The 15,870-nt window shown below is 39.5% G+C and overlaps 3 protein-coding genes across 6 annotated transcripts; all 3 read left to right on the top strand.

Moving 5' to 3' along the window:
- Positions 1–240: 240 nt before the first annotated feature.
- Positions 241–5,928, top strand: tmco1 (transmembrane and coiled-coil domains 1). The gene is made up of 7 exons (XM_071487291.1): positions 241–450; positions 1,445–1,522; positions 1,621–1,680; positions 1,841–1,887; positions 3,884–3,951; positions 4,184–4,328; positions 4,842–5,928. Exons 1-7 carry the CDS (start codon positions 381–383, stop codon positions 4,938–4,940), a joined length of 567 nt encoding a protein of 188 aa, XP_071343392.1. The 5' UTR covers positions 241–380; the 3' UTR covers positions 4,941–5,928.
- Positions 5,929–6,456: 528 nt separating this feature from the next.
- Positions 6,457–11,136, top strand: aldh9a1a.1 (aldehyde dehydrogenase 9 family, member A1a, tandem duplicate 1). Of its 3 annotated transcripts, none has more exons than XM_071487289.1 (12): positions 6,457–6,554; positions 6,714–6,872; positions 7,222–7,367; positions 7,688–7,817; positions 7,957–8,091; positions 8,248–8,444; positions 9,024–9,164; positions 9,256–9,444; positions 9,660–9,747; positions 9,925–10,066; positions 10,393–10,505; positions 10,685–11,136. In XM_071487289.1, the coding sequence occupies exons 2-12, from the start codon at positions 6,731–6,733 to the stop codon at positions 10,777–10,779; spliced, it is 1,518 nt and encodes a 505-aa protein (XP_071343390.1). In that variant the 5' UTR covers positions 6,457–6,554; positions 6,714–6,730; the 3' UTR covers positions 10,780–11,136. The 3 variants fall into 3 exon arrangements, 2 of the variants coding, with proteins under 2 accessions (XP_071343390.1, XP_071343389.1); XR_011692418.1 differs by having other exon boundaries at positions 6,516–6,599; positions 9,884–10,066; XM_071487288.1 differs by having other exon boundaries at positions 6,516–6,599.
- A 717-nt stretch (positions 11,137–11,853) lies between these two features.
- On the top strand, positions 11,854–15,721 carry med8 (mediator complex subunit 8). 2 transcript variants are annotated; one of them, XM_071487285.1, is made up of 7 exons: positions 11,854–11,968; positions 12,231–12,352; positions 13,065–13,209; positions 13,308–13,448; positions 13,572–13,659; positions 13,763–14,002; positions 15,273–15,721. In XM_071487285.1, exons 1-7 carry the CDS (start codon positions 11,963–11,965, stop codon positions 15,341–15,343), a joined length of 813 nt encoding a protein of 270 aa, XP_071343386.1. In that variant the 5' UTR covers positions 11,854–11,962; the 3' UTR covers positions 15,344–15,721. The 2 variants fall into 2 exon arrangements, with proteins under 2 accessions (XP_071343386.1, XP_071343385.1); XM_071487284.1 differs by having other exon boundaries at positions 13,763–14,023.
- Positions 15,722–15,870: the final 149 nt, after the last annotated feature.

Raw genomic sequence — 15,870 nt, 5'->3', positions numbered from 1 at the left:
ACAGCACCGCTGAATTGTTATAAACAGTCTATGCTTCTCAATTCACTCTCAAAAATGACCTAAATCAATATCTAAATGTAAATTATAATTAAAGGCTGTTTTGTTATAGAACTGATGAAAGGTTTTGTATTAAGACTTTAATGCTCCATGTTTGTAGTCCAGCCATGGGTGTATTATTAGACCAGCCCATACAGGCTGAACGTCCAGCATAGGCCGAGCCGCTGAACCGGAAGTACTTCTCCCCGTCTGACCTCTTCGCCAATGCTGACTTAGCTCTGTGGCACTGAAGCTCAGATCAGTGTAATGTGCTCGGGGGGTCGTTTCAAGTGAAAGAAAATATAGTCTAGTTTTTCTCTCTGTGCTCGGATAAACAGGACAATATGAGTACTATGTTCGCCGACACCATCCTGATCGTGTTCATCTCGGTTTGTACAGCGCTGTTAGCCGAAGGTGAGTGAAATCCTGACAGATTCAAGCTTCAAGCTATCGTCCAAGAAACGCACCGTGAAAGTACATTTTAACACCATGCTCGATTACATAGCGAAGAATCGTTCTCAACGTTATTAATGGTGATTAATTGCTAATTTGGGTGATTTTGACGATAGTAGTTTCTCAGCTGTCCAGTGAATATAGATAAGTAAGCTAATGCTCGGAGTGAGCGCTAAGTCAGTTACAGGAGGAGAACTTCCGCTAAAACCTTCATAATAATGGTCGCAAGAAGCTTGAAACGGGTTTGATTTCGTCCTCTCCATTTCAGACTCATTAACGTTAAATTAATGTGACTGTCATATAAGAATGGCAATTATTACACATATTTAATTTTATTTGAGTGTCCAAAATAGGGTTCGTTACCCCTTATCCTCATGAACGTCGTCTTAAAACAGTTTTGTAGCTTTGTTAGTGGCGTTCAAGGGCTGTGAGTGACAACAGCTCTTAAAATTCAGCCGCCAAACACTTCAACACGGGATCAGATACTTACAGTTCCCCTTTCACATATATAATTACTAATTGTCCTGTACATTTGAATTTATATTAAAAAAAAAAATTATATTTAATTTCTATTGGACTCAACTATTTAAAAGTTGATCTCCTCTCCTTACTGGCATGATCTTACATTCTATGGGCATGACTGAAGCCAAGTGTGGATTGTTTAATTATGCAGTAACAAATGAACACTTCCACACAACTCTTGGATATTTAGTGCTGTACTGTCAAAAATTCTCTATCATTGAATCTTGTGATATTAGTAAGTGTAATGATATAGTATATTTTCTGGGAAATTTGAAAAACTGATCCAGTAAATAAACAATGTGACAAATCTACTGACTGGAAAAAATTCTCATAGTTGATGTCACCGAGCACTATATTGTACCATAGTCACAGTGGTCCATTAAAAGTTATGTTATTTTTTACCAACTGTTATTTACAAATCTCTTCTCTACAGGAATTACCTGGGTTTTAGTTTATCGCACTGAAAAGTACAAGAGGCTAAAGGCAGAAGTGGAAAAACAAAGCAAAAAACGTGAGTGACACATGTGTTAGCCTCATACTGTTGTAGTTTTTCCTCTGTGTTTATTGAGTGAGTGTTTATTCCGTTCTCTGTTGCCTGCTTGATATTAGTTGAGAAGAAAAAGGAAACCATCACAGAATCTGCAGGACGTCAACAGAAGAAGAAGATTGGTAAGATCCCAGTGAACAAATTGTAATAAGTTGTGTTTAATAAAATATTCAATAAACAGAAGAGGAAGACCTCAAGCTACTGTTTTTATGAACGGTGCTTCTTGGCACAACAACTGTACTGTTGCTTGATAAGTGATCTATGCTTCTGAATGTATTACAGAAAGACAAGAAGAGAAACTGAAAAACAACAACAGAGACCTTTCTATGGTGAGACAACTCGTTTATAATGATCATGTAATAGTTAAATGATCTCATTTTATATTATCATATAAGATGGGGTCATCTCTGGGATTGTTGTTATCATCATATCGGCCACCTGTAGGTACCAATAAATATTGCAAAGGAGCATTAACAGCATTACCTACAAATGTACATTATCAATTTTTTTTTTTTAAAAAGTACTGTGTACTGCTTAGAAAAGTGGAGAAGGATTTGGATATGCACAAAACCAGAAATATGCATACACATTGTTTTTGTCAGAATTATAAAAGCATTTGTACACATGATTACATTTTATAAATCTCACTCATTGATAAATTGAGTGCATGTGTACCAGCCTCATTTCCACTCCCACAATTAGCCATGAATGGATGAAGACACCCCCTTAAACCATCAGTTTACAGACAAAAACTCTATGTGTGCCACAAGTCGTCAGGCACGGCACAGAGTAGAAGTACGAAAGAGAAGCACAATTTCACCGGTTGTTGGTCGGATCACAAACAGGAGCTCATCAGTAAACTTCACTGCAGTAACTCCAACTGTAAAGTCCTGTTTTACTCTTAACCTAATTTGTTGGAACTGGAAACATTTTCATAAGGCTCCAGACCGGCATCTCAAATTGTGATTAAATATTAAGATAGTATGAAAACAGTTTACAGAATGCCTCACAATAAATAATGAAGATATTATGTTGAACAGTGCTAAAGGAAACATTGAGCACACAAACACAATTATTTCTGTTTCTGAATTGTCAATGTCTAACTATGAATTTGAGCTCTGTGAAGTTGTCTGTTTTGTTTTATGTTAAACTCTGTGTCTCCTCTTTACTTTGCATTTTCACTTCACTGGCTCACTCTAAAAAACCGTGTGTGAATATGGTCAAAAGAATGTGTAAGGTGCGCACAGTCTCATCTATAAATACCTATTCATATGTGGGAAATGGCGTACACATAGTCTTTGTGTGTACGCATCATTTATGCATCTGGCCCCAGGGTTATTTGGATCTGGCGGACAGAGCCAGCTAATTCCCCTGCCTGGAAACAAATGGAACAGGGCCACACATCAGATGTGCCACCGGCTGGCATTCCTTTTATCCAGTCATACCACACTCTGGAGAATGGCACTGATAATCCCTTTATTCAACACACGTCCAGAATCTGGTCCACCATTCATTCAGATAACCTGATAGTGTGGCTGCTCTTCACAGTAATACTCCCTTTCGTTGGAACCCTGCTTTGCCAAATACACTTAGAGACACATAACCAAAATATGGCACAAACACTAGGTTAAGAAATTTGGGGACCTTTATGAAAACAACACACTTATGTCCTTTGAACAGCTGAGTAGAGCCGTCCACCTCCCAACTACTCATTTCCTCACATTTGGAGGTCAGGCACCTCATAGGCGCATCTCAGGGAGGAAAACTCACTATATTAAAAACCTCTACTGACTGATGAAATCCTAAAAGACATCAAACACCCCCGAGGCATTTTGTCCTTAACATGTAACAGAATTCTGGCTCTCACAGAATGCAAACCCCGAAACACTAAGAAAAATGGGAGCAAGATCTGGACTGTGCTTCTGATGATGGGGACTGGGAATCACTACGTGAGCAGGCACCCACCCTCTCATATAACAGCCGCCATAAGCTCTTGCAGTTTAATATTAGTCACAGAACCTATTTCACACCAGAAAGACTCCATAGGATAAATGAATCAATCTCAGAGCCAAGATGTAAAATGGAGACAGGTAACCTTAATCATTTTTGTATTCACCTCACCCTTTTTTAAATTATTTTTTTAAACTCCTTTGGTACCTTTGTTTTTGTACATGTAACGGCTCCTGTCTGGTGGTGGGTTGGGATGACTGGCCTAAAGAGACTACGTTTACTCTGACATTTGAATGTGTCACTTTAGCAAAATTCCTGTCAAATGTCATCTAGTTTGAAATGTACACATTTAATCTTACATGTGTTTGGTTGTAGGTGCGCATGAAATCCATGTTTGCCATTGGCTTCTGCTTCACAGCTTTGATGGGCATGTTCAACTCCATGTAAGTTTTACACACAGTTACATCAGATCAGTTTGTTTTTTTTTTTTTTTATTTCAAAATCAAACAGAATGAGTGAAAATAAGAGAAAAGTTGATGACTGTAAGTCTGAAAGTTCAGAAATTTCTGTTTCTGTTTCATTAGAGCAAATACTATTTCCTGTAACGTTATCATACCACTACTTTAGACATGCTGTTAATATCTGACCGCTGTCTCTTTCTTGTCTTTTGTTCAGCTTTGATGGAAGAGTGGTGGCCAAGCTGCCGTTCGTGCCGCTGTCTTACATCCAGGGACTGTCCCATCGTAACCTGCTGGGCGAGGATTACACTGACTGCTCCTTTATCTTCCTTTACATCCTCTGCACCATGTCCATCAGACAGGTAACCTCTGCTCTTAAAGCTTCAGACTCAGGATGGGATCATTACCGTTTACTGTATGTCACCAGACGTACAGTAAGTTGTGTTGTATTGTATTGGTGGGGGCCAGGGGCTATGAGTACATCTATAGTACATCTATAGATTTCAGCCATGTTGACATTTTGAAAACCAAACAATTAAGCAATTATTTAAAAATATATATATTCGATAAGCGTAACAGTTATTAAGTGCACCACTAGTGGAAAACACAACAACTTGAATTAATTGAAGCCATTAAAGCTTAGTACAGTCATTCTGTGCTTTGGCACAAGACAATCATGCTAGCATTTACAATTGTTGTTATTGTTTATTTTAATCCCACAGAAAGACTGGTTTGAATGTGCGTTTTCACCTGCTACTCCTCAACAGCTGCTTATGCCTTTTATAAACCTTTATCTCGTGAAATTTGGCCAGACAAGTTAAGTATCCGCAGTTTGCTCCTTTCTGAGAGAGTCTTTTGTGTTGTCTTTTGTCCAGAACATTCAGAAGATGCTCGGTCTTGCACCCTCCAGAGCTGCAACTAAACAGGCTGGAGGTTTCCTGGGACCTCCCCCCCAAGCAGCCAAGTTTTCCTAATCAGCAGACAGGTCCAGTGCTGTTCCTGCACTGCGACTGTGTGGAGTCAGGGCTCCCTCATCTGAGCACAGACACAACTGCTCGTGCTGGAGCAAACGCATTATCCGTCGCAGCTACTGTACTACTACCTTCTGTTTGATGTCTCCTTCATTTGTTGTTTATTTAACTTTAAGATATAACATGTGGAAATTAGAGGAAGAAAAGTTGTTCTTAATTACATTGATTACCAAAGGACGCAAACTGTCTACCTTGTGTTCAGCACATCATGCATAGTTTTGGGATTTTTAATTATTAATTGACAAAGTAACATCTGATTCATTTAGTATTATTATATGTAATTGTTAATAAAGTTTTATGATTAAAGCTTTGTTGTTTTTCATTTTTTTTAATGAGCGGATGTATTTATTTCAGATAGTTTCCTTTTTTTTTTCCTCCCTCTTTGGAAAGCTGAATTCTTGTCGTTGTTCCCTCTACCCTGTTACCAGAGTCGTTAATGTCGTGGACCCCATTTCAACCCTCTTCCAAGCAGGACAAAAACCCTCGCTGGCTTTTTATTTGAGAAAACGGCGTCGCTGGAGGTATCTCCACTGTGGATTCAACCTTGGGTCTGTGCTTGTTCCAGTGTTTCATTGGACCTTGCTGAACAAATTAGTCCAAGCAGCGCTGCAGGATCCCAGTGAAACATCTTCTTTACTGCGGATAAATGTACTCACACTATAGACTTATGTCAGTATCCAGCTACTTGTATCTATTGTACATGCATTTACTCAGTTGCACCTTATAGAAAGATTAGAGCTTTTTTTGATCTGAAATGTTCTTTTATTTTGAGGTAATTTACATGTGTTTTTTTTTTTGTTTTTTTTTTTACTTACACATGAACTTGTGAATACATTTGGCCTGCCTTTTTAACCCAGCAATACTCAAGTTGTCACAGTAGAAAAGGCACAGGTGTAATTAATAACATTAAATATGGCTCTGCTTTACTCAGGTGTGGTGGAATTCAACCATCATTCATGTTGTGTTTCCTGTCTTCTGTGAAAAACATTATTTCTCTTTTTAACGACTCCACTATTCAAGGTTACAGTAAAGGATTACCAGAATGGCCCACCCCTAGAGGACGCTGTCAAATCCGTACCTCGATAAATAAATAAATAAATCATATACATAAAACCTTGCAATACCATCCTCCAGCGGGAAGCAGTGCCTGCCCCATATTTTACAATTTATAGAAACAATTTTGTCAGTTTGTTGGAAAAAAAAAAAAAGCACAACTGCCCCAGACAGATGCATAGGAATACTTTATTCATCCTGTAGGAGGAATTCAATATGGTTTCCTTCATAATAGCCTCGATAATGACGGGGACGTTTGTATCACGCGTTTCTCTTATAAACAAACCATTTATTAGTGTCGGTTGAGAATAACAGATACGCTTTAAAAGGAGGAAGAGAAAGCATTTCGAGGACGAGGACATATAGAGAAGCAAAGAAATGCGCTCGACCCGCCCCCTGCCCCAGTGAGGGGGCGTGTCCTGTCCCGGAAGAGGGGCGTCAAATATTCTTTACATGTGACCCGGCGGCCACACCGTGCGTGCTCAGTCTGCACAGACTTCAGCGGTAAGGCCACTGCCCAGTTCATCTTAAATGCTATAAGCTCGCCAGGTAGCTAACAGTGAGAGCCTGCAGTGTAGTTCACTTGTCCTAAATATTACTCGGAATTGTCAGATTCGGCAACTTCAGCAACTAATTACATGTGTTGTTTTTTTTTCTTTGCAGGTCCCCTCCCTCTCGAAATGGCCCAGTCAATTCTCGACACCATGCCCGGAGCCTCGACAGGAACCGTGGTCGTCACAGATCATCTGAATTTCTGGGGAGGCAAACGAGTGAAACCCAGGCAGGAGTCCAATGTCGAGCCCGTGTTTGAACCTGCGACTGGTAAATACAGCTCCTTGAAGTCAGATTTGCTATTAAAAGCCTCTCATCATTGGCCTCAATAATAATATTTGTGGCAGACTGTATAAGGGTTAAGGAGAGCGATGGAGTGAGGAGGTGCTTATGCTGTTATGTAATTGAAACCCTCCCTGTTTCTTCTTCTGTGGTGGGGTGAGGTATCTTTGATATAGTATGTTGAATAAATGTAACAAAAAAGGAAATCTAAAACGCCTACCTGTTGCATTCATTAAAATGCTGTGATTAATATAATAACAATTTCACCATAATTCTGTCATTGTGTTTTGTGTTGGAGCTCAGCCAGTCTGTACCTGTTGATGTTTGGTCTCTGCAGGCCGTGTCCTGTGTCAGATGGTGCCCTGTGGGGCGGAGGAGGTGGACGAGGCCATAAAGAGCGCCCACGCTGCCTACCTAAAATGGAGCAAGATGGCAGGCATGGAGAGGGCTCGGGTGATGCTCGAGGCTGCCCGTATTATCAGGGTGAGATGGTCAATAGGCTGCATCATTGTGTGGGATTTCAGTGTTGTGCAACATAAATTGGAGCTGAATGTTGCAAAGATTGCAAGAAGCCACTAGTTACTGTTTAAGAGAATAACCCCCCCGTCCCCCCCCCCGTCCCTGCTGGCCTACATTTGCACTAAATAAACCTTTTGTGTGTCTGCGTTGCCTCTTTGATCTTTGTCATCCAGACAAAGATTACAACCTCACTTTGCCACTGCCATTACATAATCTTAAAGCTATGCGCATGCAATGACGCAGGGTTTTGCTTGAACACTTTCCTGTTTTTCCTATGAAAATAGGAAAGAAGAGAGAAGATTGCAAAGCTGGAAGTGATCAACAATGGCAAGACCATCACTGAAGCACTGGTGGATATTGATATTGCCTGGCAGTGCATTGAATACTATGCTGGCATGGCTGGTACACTTGCAGGTGGGTTACACTTTTTTTTTTTTTTTTTTTTTAAATCAAAATAGGTGACTCCCTCCCCTCCAGCCCTCTACCCATCTCTCGCCAAAAAGGCTCCAAAATGTTATATACCTCATTGCTGGGTCACGTTTTCATTGTGCAGGCCAGCACATCCAGCTTCCTGGGGGAGCATTTGCTTACACCAGGAGGGAGCCCCTTGGTGTGTGTGTGGGAATCGGTGCGTGGAACTACCCCTTCCAGATCGCATCATGGAAGTCCGCTCCTGCTCTGGCATGTGGTGAGTTTCTTCAGAATGTGTATTACACATTATTAACCAATTTGAGATCATCACTCCTGCCTGTTTGTACATCAGTCATGTGTTTCCTGTGTCCCTTAACCATAATCAGCTAAGTGCTCTGCAACCTGCAGTGTTAAATATGGGTTGTGTTGTTAGGTAACGCCATGGTATTCAAGCCCTCTCCGATGACTCCGGTGACGGCTGTCATTCTGGCTGAGATCTACAAAGAGGCAGGGGTACCTGAGGGGCTCTTCTGTGTGGTACAAGGAGGAGCGGAGACTGGCACCCTGCTGTGCCACCACCCGATGGTCGCCAAAGTCTCCTTCACTGGCAGCGTGCCAACAGGCAAGAAGGTACAGAAAAAGTCCTGTGATTTTGACATAGTAATGAAAACGGAATCAGACGACTACAACTCCCGTCACATTATCCAGCATTTACACTCAGCTTAATTTATTTAAAGGACCATACTTATGTGTCAGCATATCTTAACCCATTCACCTCAAATTGTTTTCAGATTGCATTAACACAGAATAGAATTGTGTTTTAACTAACTTTCTGATAGTCAAATTGGTCTTTATTCAATTCACTATAGGAGGAAAATTTCTTTGGAGTGGCTGAAACTTGCTTTATTTAGGAAACCCATTACAGTGCACATAATATTTAATTAGTTCCATTATCTTTGGGTGGCAATAGAGTGTACCTTGATATGAAATGTTTGCACCATGTAACAATGATATAGCTTTGCTCACAGTCAATACAGATATAGTGTTCATTGTGATTTATAACTTCAAAATTTCACGACAGTGTTATATTTTTTATAACGTGGTGAAATGAATAGAAAGCAGTGGATGCTTTGAAAGTTGCGACGACTAAGTATACAAAATTTGTCATAACACCTAAAACATGCTAAACATTTTATTCCTTGCTCTCAGGTCATGGAAATGTCTTCAAAGGGGGTGAAGCAGGTGACTCTGGAGCTTGGAGGGAAATCTCCCCTCATTATTTTCAAAGACTGTGAGCTGGAGAACGCAGTGAAAGGAGCACTCATGGCAAACTTCCTCACACAGGGACAGGTGAAAACTGCTGTATCATTATGTATGCATATACTTATCCAATACATTTTCTATCAGCACATACAGGTTCAAATATCTGTCTAAAATATAGGTTTGTTGCAATGGGACCAGAGTATTTGTGCAAAGAGAGATCATGCCCCAGTTCCTGGAAGAGGTGGTGAAGAGGACCAAGGCCATCCCTCTGGGTGACCCTTTGTTGGATGGCACCCGAATGGGAGCACTGATCAGCAAGCCACAGCTGGAGAAAGTGCTGGGATTTGTCAGTCAGGCCAAGAAAGAGGTGTGTTAACAATCTTTGGCCATTAGAGAAACCTGTAATAAACCCTGCGGGAACAGGGAGCAGTAGTGGTGAGTCATCAATCTGAGAGTTAATCAGCTGTGATACCAGCTCCAGCGCTCTCACTTAATCACAAAACAATTATATTAAGTTGTTTCTTCTCATTTATCCTTGCCTTGGCTCTTGTAATGATTTGACTAATGCATCTGCTCTTCTAGGGTGCTAAAGTGCTTTGTGGAGGAGAGCCTTTTGTCCCCAGTGACCCCAAACTAAAAGGGGGCTACTTCATGTCACCCTGTGTACTTGGTAAGCCTCTTTGATTATTCTCCAATGTCCCTCTGATTTTCTTCCAATACTACAGTGCTTCTACGCTGGTGGTAATTCTAAGAGTATCACATAGTCTTTGTCCGTTTTTTATCCATCTACATATTTTGTGTCCCAGTATGCACCCTACATTACATCCAGTGCTTTCTCCCGGCCCAGATAACTGCAGAGATGATATGACATGTGTGAAGGAGGAGATTTTTGGCCCAGTCATGTCTGTCATGCCTTTCGACACGGAGGAAGAAGTAATCAGGAGGGCCAACAACACCACTTTCGGATTGGCCTCTGGAGTCTTCACCAGGTCAGATGAGGAAACACAGAGCACTTGAATTTGTGATAACTCAGCAGTCTGTCACGACCTCTGATACACAGTGCTAACGGTTTGCTCCTAAAGATAATGAGGTCACTGCATTCCTTCAGCTGTGATTGGGTTCCCACTCAACAGCCAATAGTGTGGAAATTTCCAAGAAGAATACATTGCGCAATAATAGTCTCTGTGGTTGCAGAGCAGATGAAGCAGCATTTTAAGTGCCTGAGCGGGTTGCTTGTAGTATTATTATTATTATTATTATTATTATTATTGACCCTTTTTTGTGCTTGAAATCTGTCCTTTACCTTTGCGTGCAGGGACATTTCTCGAGCCCATCGTGTGGCTGAGAACCTGGAGGCAGGAACCTGCTTCATCAACAACTACAACATCAGCCCTGTGGAAGTGCCATTTGGTGGATACAAGATGTCAGGTAGGGTGCTGTAAGGTTAAAGTGATCAGAATGAACACATATGGCATTGTACACGCAAAGGAATTATTTATTATTCATAGTATTTTATTGCAGCAAGAGACCTGAATTATCTTTACTGAATGACATTTGTGGTAATTAATATAGAGACAGTAGTCACGTGGCTTACTGTGCTTTACCAGGCTTTGGCAGAGAGAACGGCCAGGTGACAATCGAGTACTACTCCCAGCTGAAGACTGTGGTTGTGGAAATGGGAGACGTGGAGAGCCTCTTCTAAACTCCTCCCATCAAGTTTACGCTGCTGTGCCAGAACTGTGACAAACTGTGACAGAACTCCTCACTTCTCCCTTCAATCATGTGCTATGAACCAGATATAAGCAAGCACATGTACTACTCCTTTTTGCACTTCCTGTAACACAACATGTAAGAACTGAAGAAATGGATCATTTTACCTTTTCTCAGCTTTTTTGTACCCAACACATGCACCTGAGTAACCATTGCGTGCAGAATTAGAGCATTAGAAGACAATAACTGCCTAATACAGGTGATATCAGATTTTATATTGTATGCTGAAGTGAAACACTATTTCATAACTACCACCTTTGTATCAAAATAAAATGTTTTAGATTGCAAACTCTCTGTTTCTGGTTACTTATTGCTTTTCAAGAAAAACTCAGTGATGGGCACACTGGATTAATTATTACCACCTCTTTTGTAACAACTAACAAACACATTAATACTAAGGCTGTATTATAATAACATTTTTACACATCCAGTAACAGGTCATCTCCATGATCAGCTTTACCAGTACACATACCAACACTATATGTGACATTATTAGTGTATTATCACCACATATTGTACAGGTATATTGTAACTGATGTTTGGTGCAGATACAGATGTACTATACTTTGGTATTGGGTGGGTATTGCTTAACAATTATTACCTGTCTGGTTTACTTTTTGATCCTCTACTGTTATTACCTGTACCAATTTACCACTATTAGGTAATAAATTAACGCAGGTAAGTATACATTACTTTCTCTCAAATGCATACATTGTTTTTACACGAAACATTTATCTGGGTACAACATTTTTAAACATCCATTTTCTTGAAATAAAAATACACTATTATTGATCATCATACAATCAGAGACATGTACTGTATATGCTCAGTATTTTATGTGATTTTTCTCTTTTTAATTTTGGTTCCATATTATTGCGCAGTCATTGACCTGTACTTTGGCCATTTATTTCTGGAGGGTCTCACCGCTGTCAGAAAAGGATTAATGCGCAGATGTGAATATAGTACTCGTGTTTTCAGGTGCGTGTAAATTTCTACATAGTGCACATACTGTAGTGGACTTCTGAATAACACGTGCTTTTATTTTGACAACTGTGACCCGGAAGTGTTAATGTCTTCACTAGCTATTCAGAGCGTCGTCAGCTTGTAGTTCAACAATGCAGGTAATACTATTTGAACGTCAGTATATTGTAAATTGTATGTCTTATTATACTGTTGATATATGCTTTGGTGTTTTACTGCTGCACGGTGATTCAGGTTTACTGCATTATATGTAAAGCTAGCAGTCGCTAGCTCGTTAAATTAGATAGCATTAGCATTTTAGCTAGGTTAACATAGCAATAAAGCCAACGTTATTGTAAAGTCAAAGTACCGTCGATGTAGTTGATGTATTTGGGTCTAAAAACGTTTTATTCCCCTCCACAGCAAAGAGAAGAGAAGCAGCTAGAAGCGTCGGTGGAGTCTCTCGCTTCTCGGGTGGCCTACGTCAAAAACGCTCTTCACAGTTTCATATATAAGTTGGAAAATGAATACGAGCGATTAACATGGTAAGTAATGCATTTTACTAAAGAGTGGTAGAGTTTGGTTTGTACTTAAAGACAATTTAAGGCGAGAATCCTCTCTAAATACAAACTTGTATCAGTTTCTATTAACAAAACCAACATCGTTCCTATAGTTAAATATGTAAACACTGAGGTCCTGGGCATTTTTATTGGGCATACATCATTCAAAACGAGCTGTAACTGATTGTAGGGTTCAGAAAATGTCCCCATACTCCAGACACAGTGTACACAATGTATAATCCACTATCTATGGAGCAGGTTCTGGGTTTGTCTCTGGTTAGTATCAAATCTTTCGTCTGTCTCTCTGGTCAAACTCTCAAGTCAAGACTGAATTGTGCTGTATTATATAAACAATATCTCTATTAGGAAGTGCAGTGGAATATTTTAAACAGTCTGCCCTTTTTAGGGAGACTGTGTTTGGCTACTAAGAAATGTTTAAAGGGTTGTCACATTTGTCTATTGAGCAGTCTACTTTTTTAAGTAGGATTGTTACCATTTACTCGGTCACTCGAAATGTTTTACTGTTAAATTGAACAAGTGAATGCATCTTCATTTACATTTACATTTACATTTACAAACACAACAGTTTATGTTCTGTCAACTTTTGTCATCAAAATGTACTAATTTCATTGTTAAAATGTTCTTTGTGCAGTGTTTTTCTCTGTCAGATGCTTTGATGTGTGTTTGTGTCATTCAGGCCATCTGTGTTGGACAACTTTGCTCTGCTATCTGGTCAGCTGAACAGTATCAATAAACTGCTCAAGAACGAGAAGACACCATCCTTTCGCAACCAGGTTATAATACCTCTGCTTCTGTCTCCAGACAGAGATGAAGATTTAGCTGTGAGTATCTTAAACACTTAAAGCCAGTGACATGTCTGCTTATTAGAGGCATGTGTGTGAGGCCTGTCCGTTTATCACTGCCGCTTGTTCTCCATCAGAAACTCACAGAGCAGCGTGTCCCAGTGTTCAGCCATGAGATCGTACCAGACTACCTGCGGACCAAGCCTGATCCAGAGGTGGAAGAACAGGAGAAACAGCTTAGTACAGAGGCTGCACGTATTGGCCCTGAGGTGGCACAGGTCAGCTGGTTAATGAACTGCTTAAACATAATATGCTGTCTTATTCATTGAGTAATTTTACAGTTATTGGTGTATGAGTATTTTGCATTATTAAACCCACCTTGGCAATATTTATCACAACAGAAACAAATTCAGGCGTTGAACAAGCTGTGCTCCAATCTACTGGAGAAGCTGAACAATCCTCGTGATGACAGAGATGGAGAAAGTGCAAGTATGTTACACTTTTACTATATGGGTCCTTTGTTTTAAGATGTTTTTGTAAATTAACATACAAAGGTGACTTTTATAATTTTTTTTTTTCTTCTTCTTTCCAGCAATGAGACAGAACAAATCATCTTTCAACCCCGCCGACACTAATGCACTGGTTGGAGCAGTTGCATTTGGAAAGGGCCTCTCCAAATGCAGGCCTCCAGGTCCAGTTGCTCCTGGACACCAAGGACCAGGGCCAATGATGAGCGGAGGTCCAACGTTACAGCAGGTCACCATTGGTGGCGGTTCAAATCAGCAAGCAGGTATAGGAGGACCTGTGCCTCCACAGCAGCAAGGACAGCCAGGTAGGAGACCTGGAGAGCTGGGTTAGTATTTAATTTCACTACTTACTACAAATTACTTATTTTGCACTGCATTATATGGCTTTAGCTGCAAATACTGTAGCAGCCAAAGCAAAGGAAATAATGTCTTCATAGCATTAACTGATATGTGACAGTCTTAATGTTGAAGGAATGAATGAATTTGTTCATTTGTGAGCATCTCAATATTAAAATACAGCTGCTGTGGATGAAGAGGGTGTTAATGGTAGTGGTAGCAGAGCTCATGGATTTGATATTCAAATAATTGGAGATCCCTAACTGGAGTGAAAAATTTAATTTAAACTGTTGCATTAGCATTACTGATGACTATTATCAGCCAGAGAAACTGAATAACAACAGAACCTTACTGGTATTTAACTCTTGTAAGTACTGGGAGGTGACATCTAACTTTTGTTAACAAGTGGGACCTGAGGATTCCTAAAATAAATGTGTGCAAACCCATTTCAATATTCCTGCTCCTCATCTCCCTGTAAATGAGATTTTGGGAAAATTTATACTATTAATGAATGTTTTAAATTTCTCCATTTTAGGATATGAATGAGTTTGATATGTCATTTCTATCTAAAATAATTTAATAAGCAGTTTAAACGATTAATAAAAATACTCAGAATTTTCCCAAGGGATTAATAAAAGTATTTTATCTATCCATCTAAATGCTGTTTTGAATATACATTATTTAATATCTTATCACAAGTGTCATATTTTAAACACTTATTGTTGACTCAGTAAAAGCTAAATGGATCAGTCTAACAAAAAACATTTTATTCAGTCAGGAGCAGAATAAATGTTTATGTGTGTGTCCTGTGCGTGATGATGATGATGCTGCTGCTAGAAATTGTCTGACCTGACCTCAGCTTTTGTGTCACTCTTGTCCGTTTCTAGGCAAGGCAGCAATATCTCTCTAGCCTAATGTTTCAGAGCAACTATTTAGTAATTTGCACAGCTTTTCAGAAATATCCTTGATATGTGCTGAGCTCTGTAGATTCCTGAGCTCTGTAGATATGTAAATGTGAAACAAAACCTTGTGTGGTTTCATTATATATAGTTGGAATAATAACACTTTGAACTGTACAGCCCTTTTGTTTACATTTCAGTCACTTATTGTACCTTTACCTTTTTGCTACTAATACAGTTTTTCAAAATAGTTGATTTCTTTCTTTTTTACTTAAACAGTTTGTGATGATAATCTGTGTTTATTTGTATTTAGTGATCTCTCCCTGTTTTTCTTTCTCAGGAAAAATGCCAAGCAGCATCAAGACAAACATCAAATCAGCATCTGGTTCGATGCATCCCTACAACCGATGAGCTCCTTCCTTCTCATTTCTTTAACCTGCGTTTGTTACATTGTAGACCCTATGAATGAATGAATGAATGAATATTTACAGTACAGACATGTCACCTTTGTGTGCTATGTTGTTTTCATGGAATGGACCAACTTCTAAGAAGTTGTTACTCTGCTTTCTCTAAAGCTGTTTCTGTGACATACAGTTTGGTCTGAGAAATGTCTCAAACATAAAACCTTGTGACTGTCATCCAGTCTATTTTATACCTCCAATATTTGATACAGAGCTACAGTGTTTGAGCCACTAGATGGCAGTTTGTCATCATTTATTGCATCACAATGGGTTGTATTTGGAGCTGTACTCTTGACACTTTTTCAATAAAAAATGTTATTAAAAAGTCTTCCTGCGTGAAGAAATTCATTTCAATCCAGATTTAAATAATGTATCCTTAAGTCTGAATGCAATTAAGAGTCTGTTTGTTTAAATACATCAGTGAAGTAATAATTTGTGAGTTTTCAGAATAATTTTGGCCTTTGAAATCCTAAACAA

The sequence above is a fragment of the Trachinotus anak genome, unplaced genomic scaffold, assembly GCF_046630095.1.
Source record: "Trachinotus anak isolate AG129_WGS33_773 ecotype Australia unplaced genomic scaffold, CSIRO_AGI_Tana_v1 ptg000010l, whole genome shotgun sequence".
Lineage (NCBI taxonomy): Eukaryota > Metazoa > Chordata > Actinopteri > Carangiformes > Carangidae > Trachinotus > Trachinotus anak.
The sequence above is the reverse complement of the archived record's forward strand: the minus strand, read 5'-3'. Positions and strand labels throughout refer to the sequence as shown.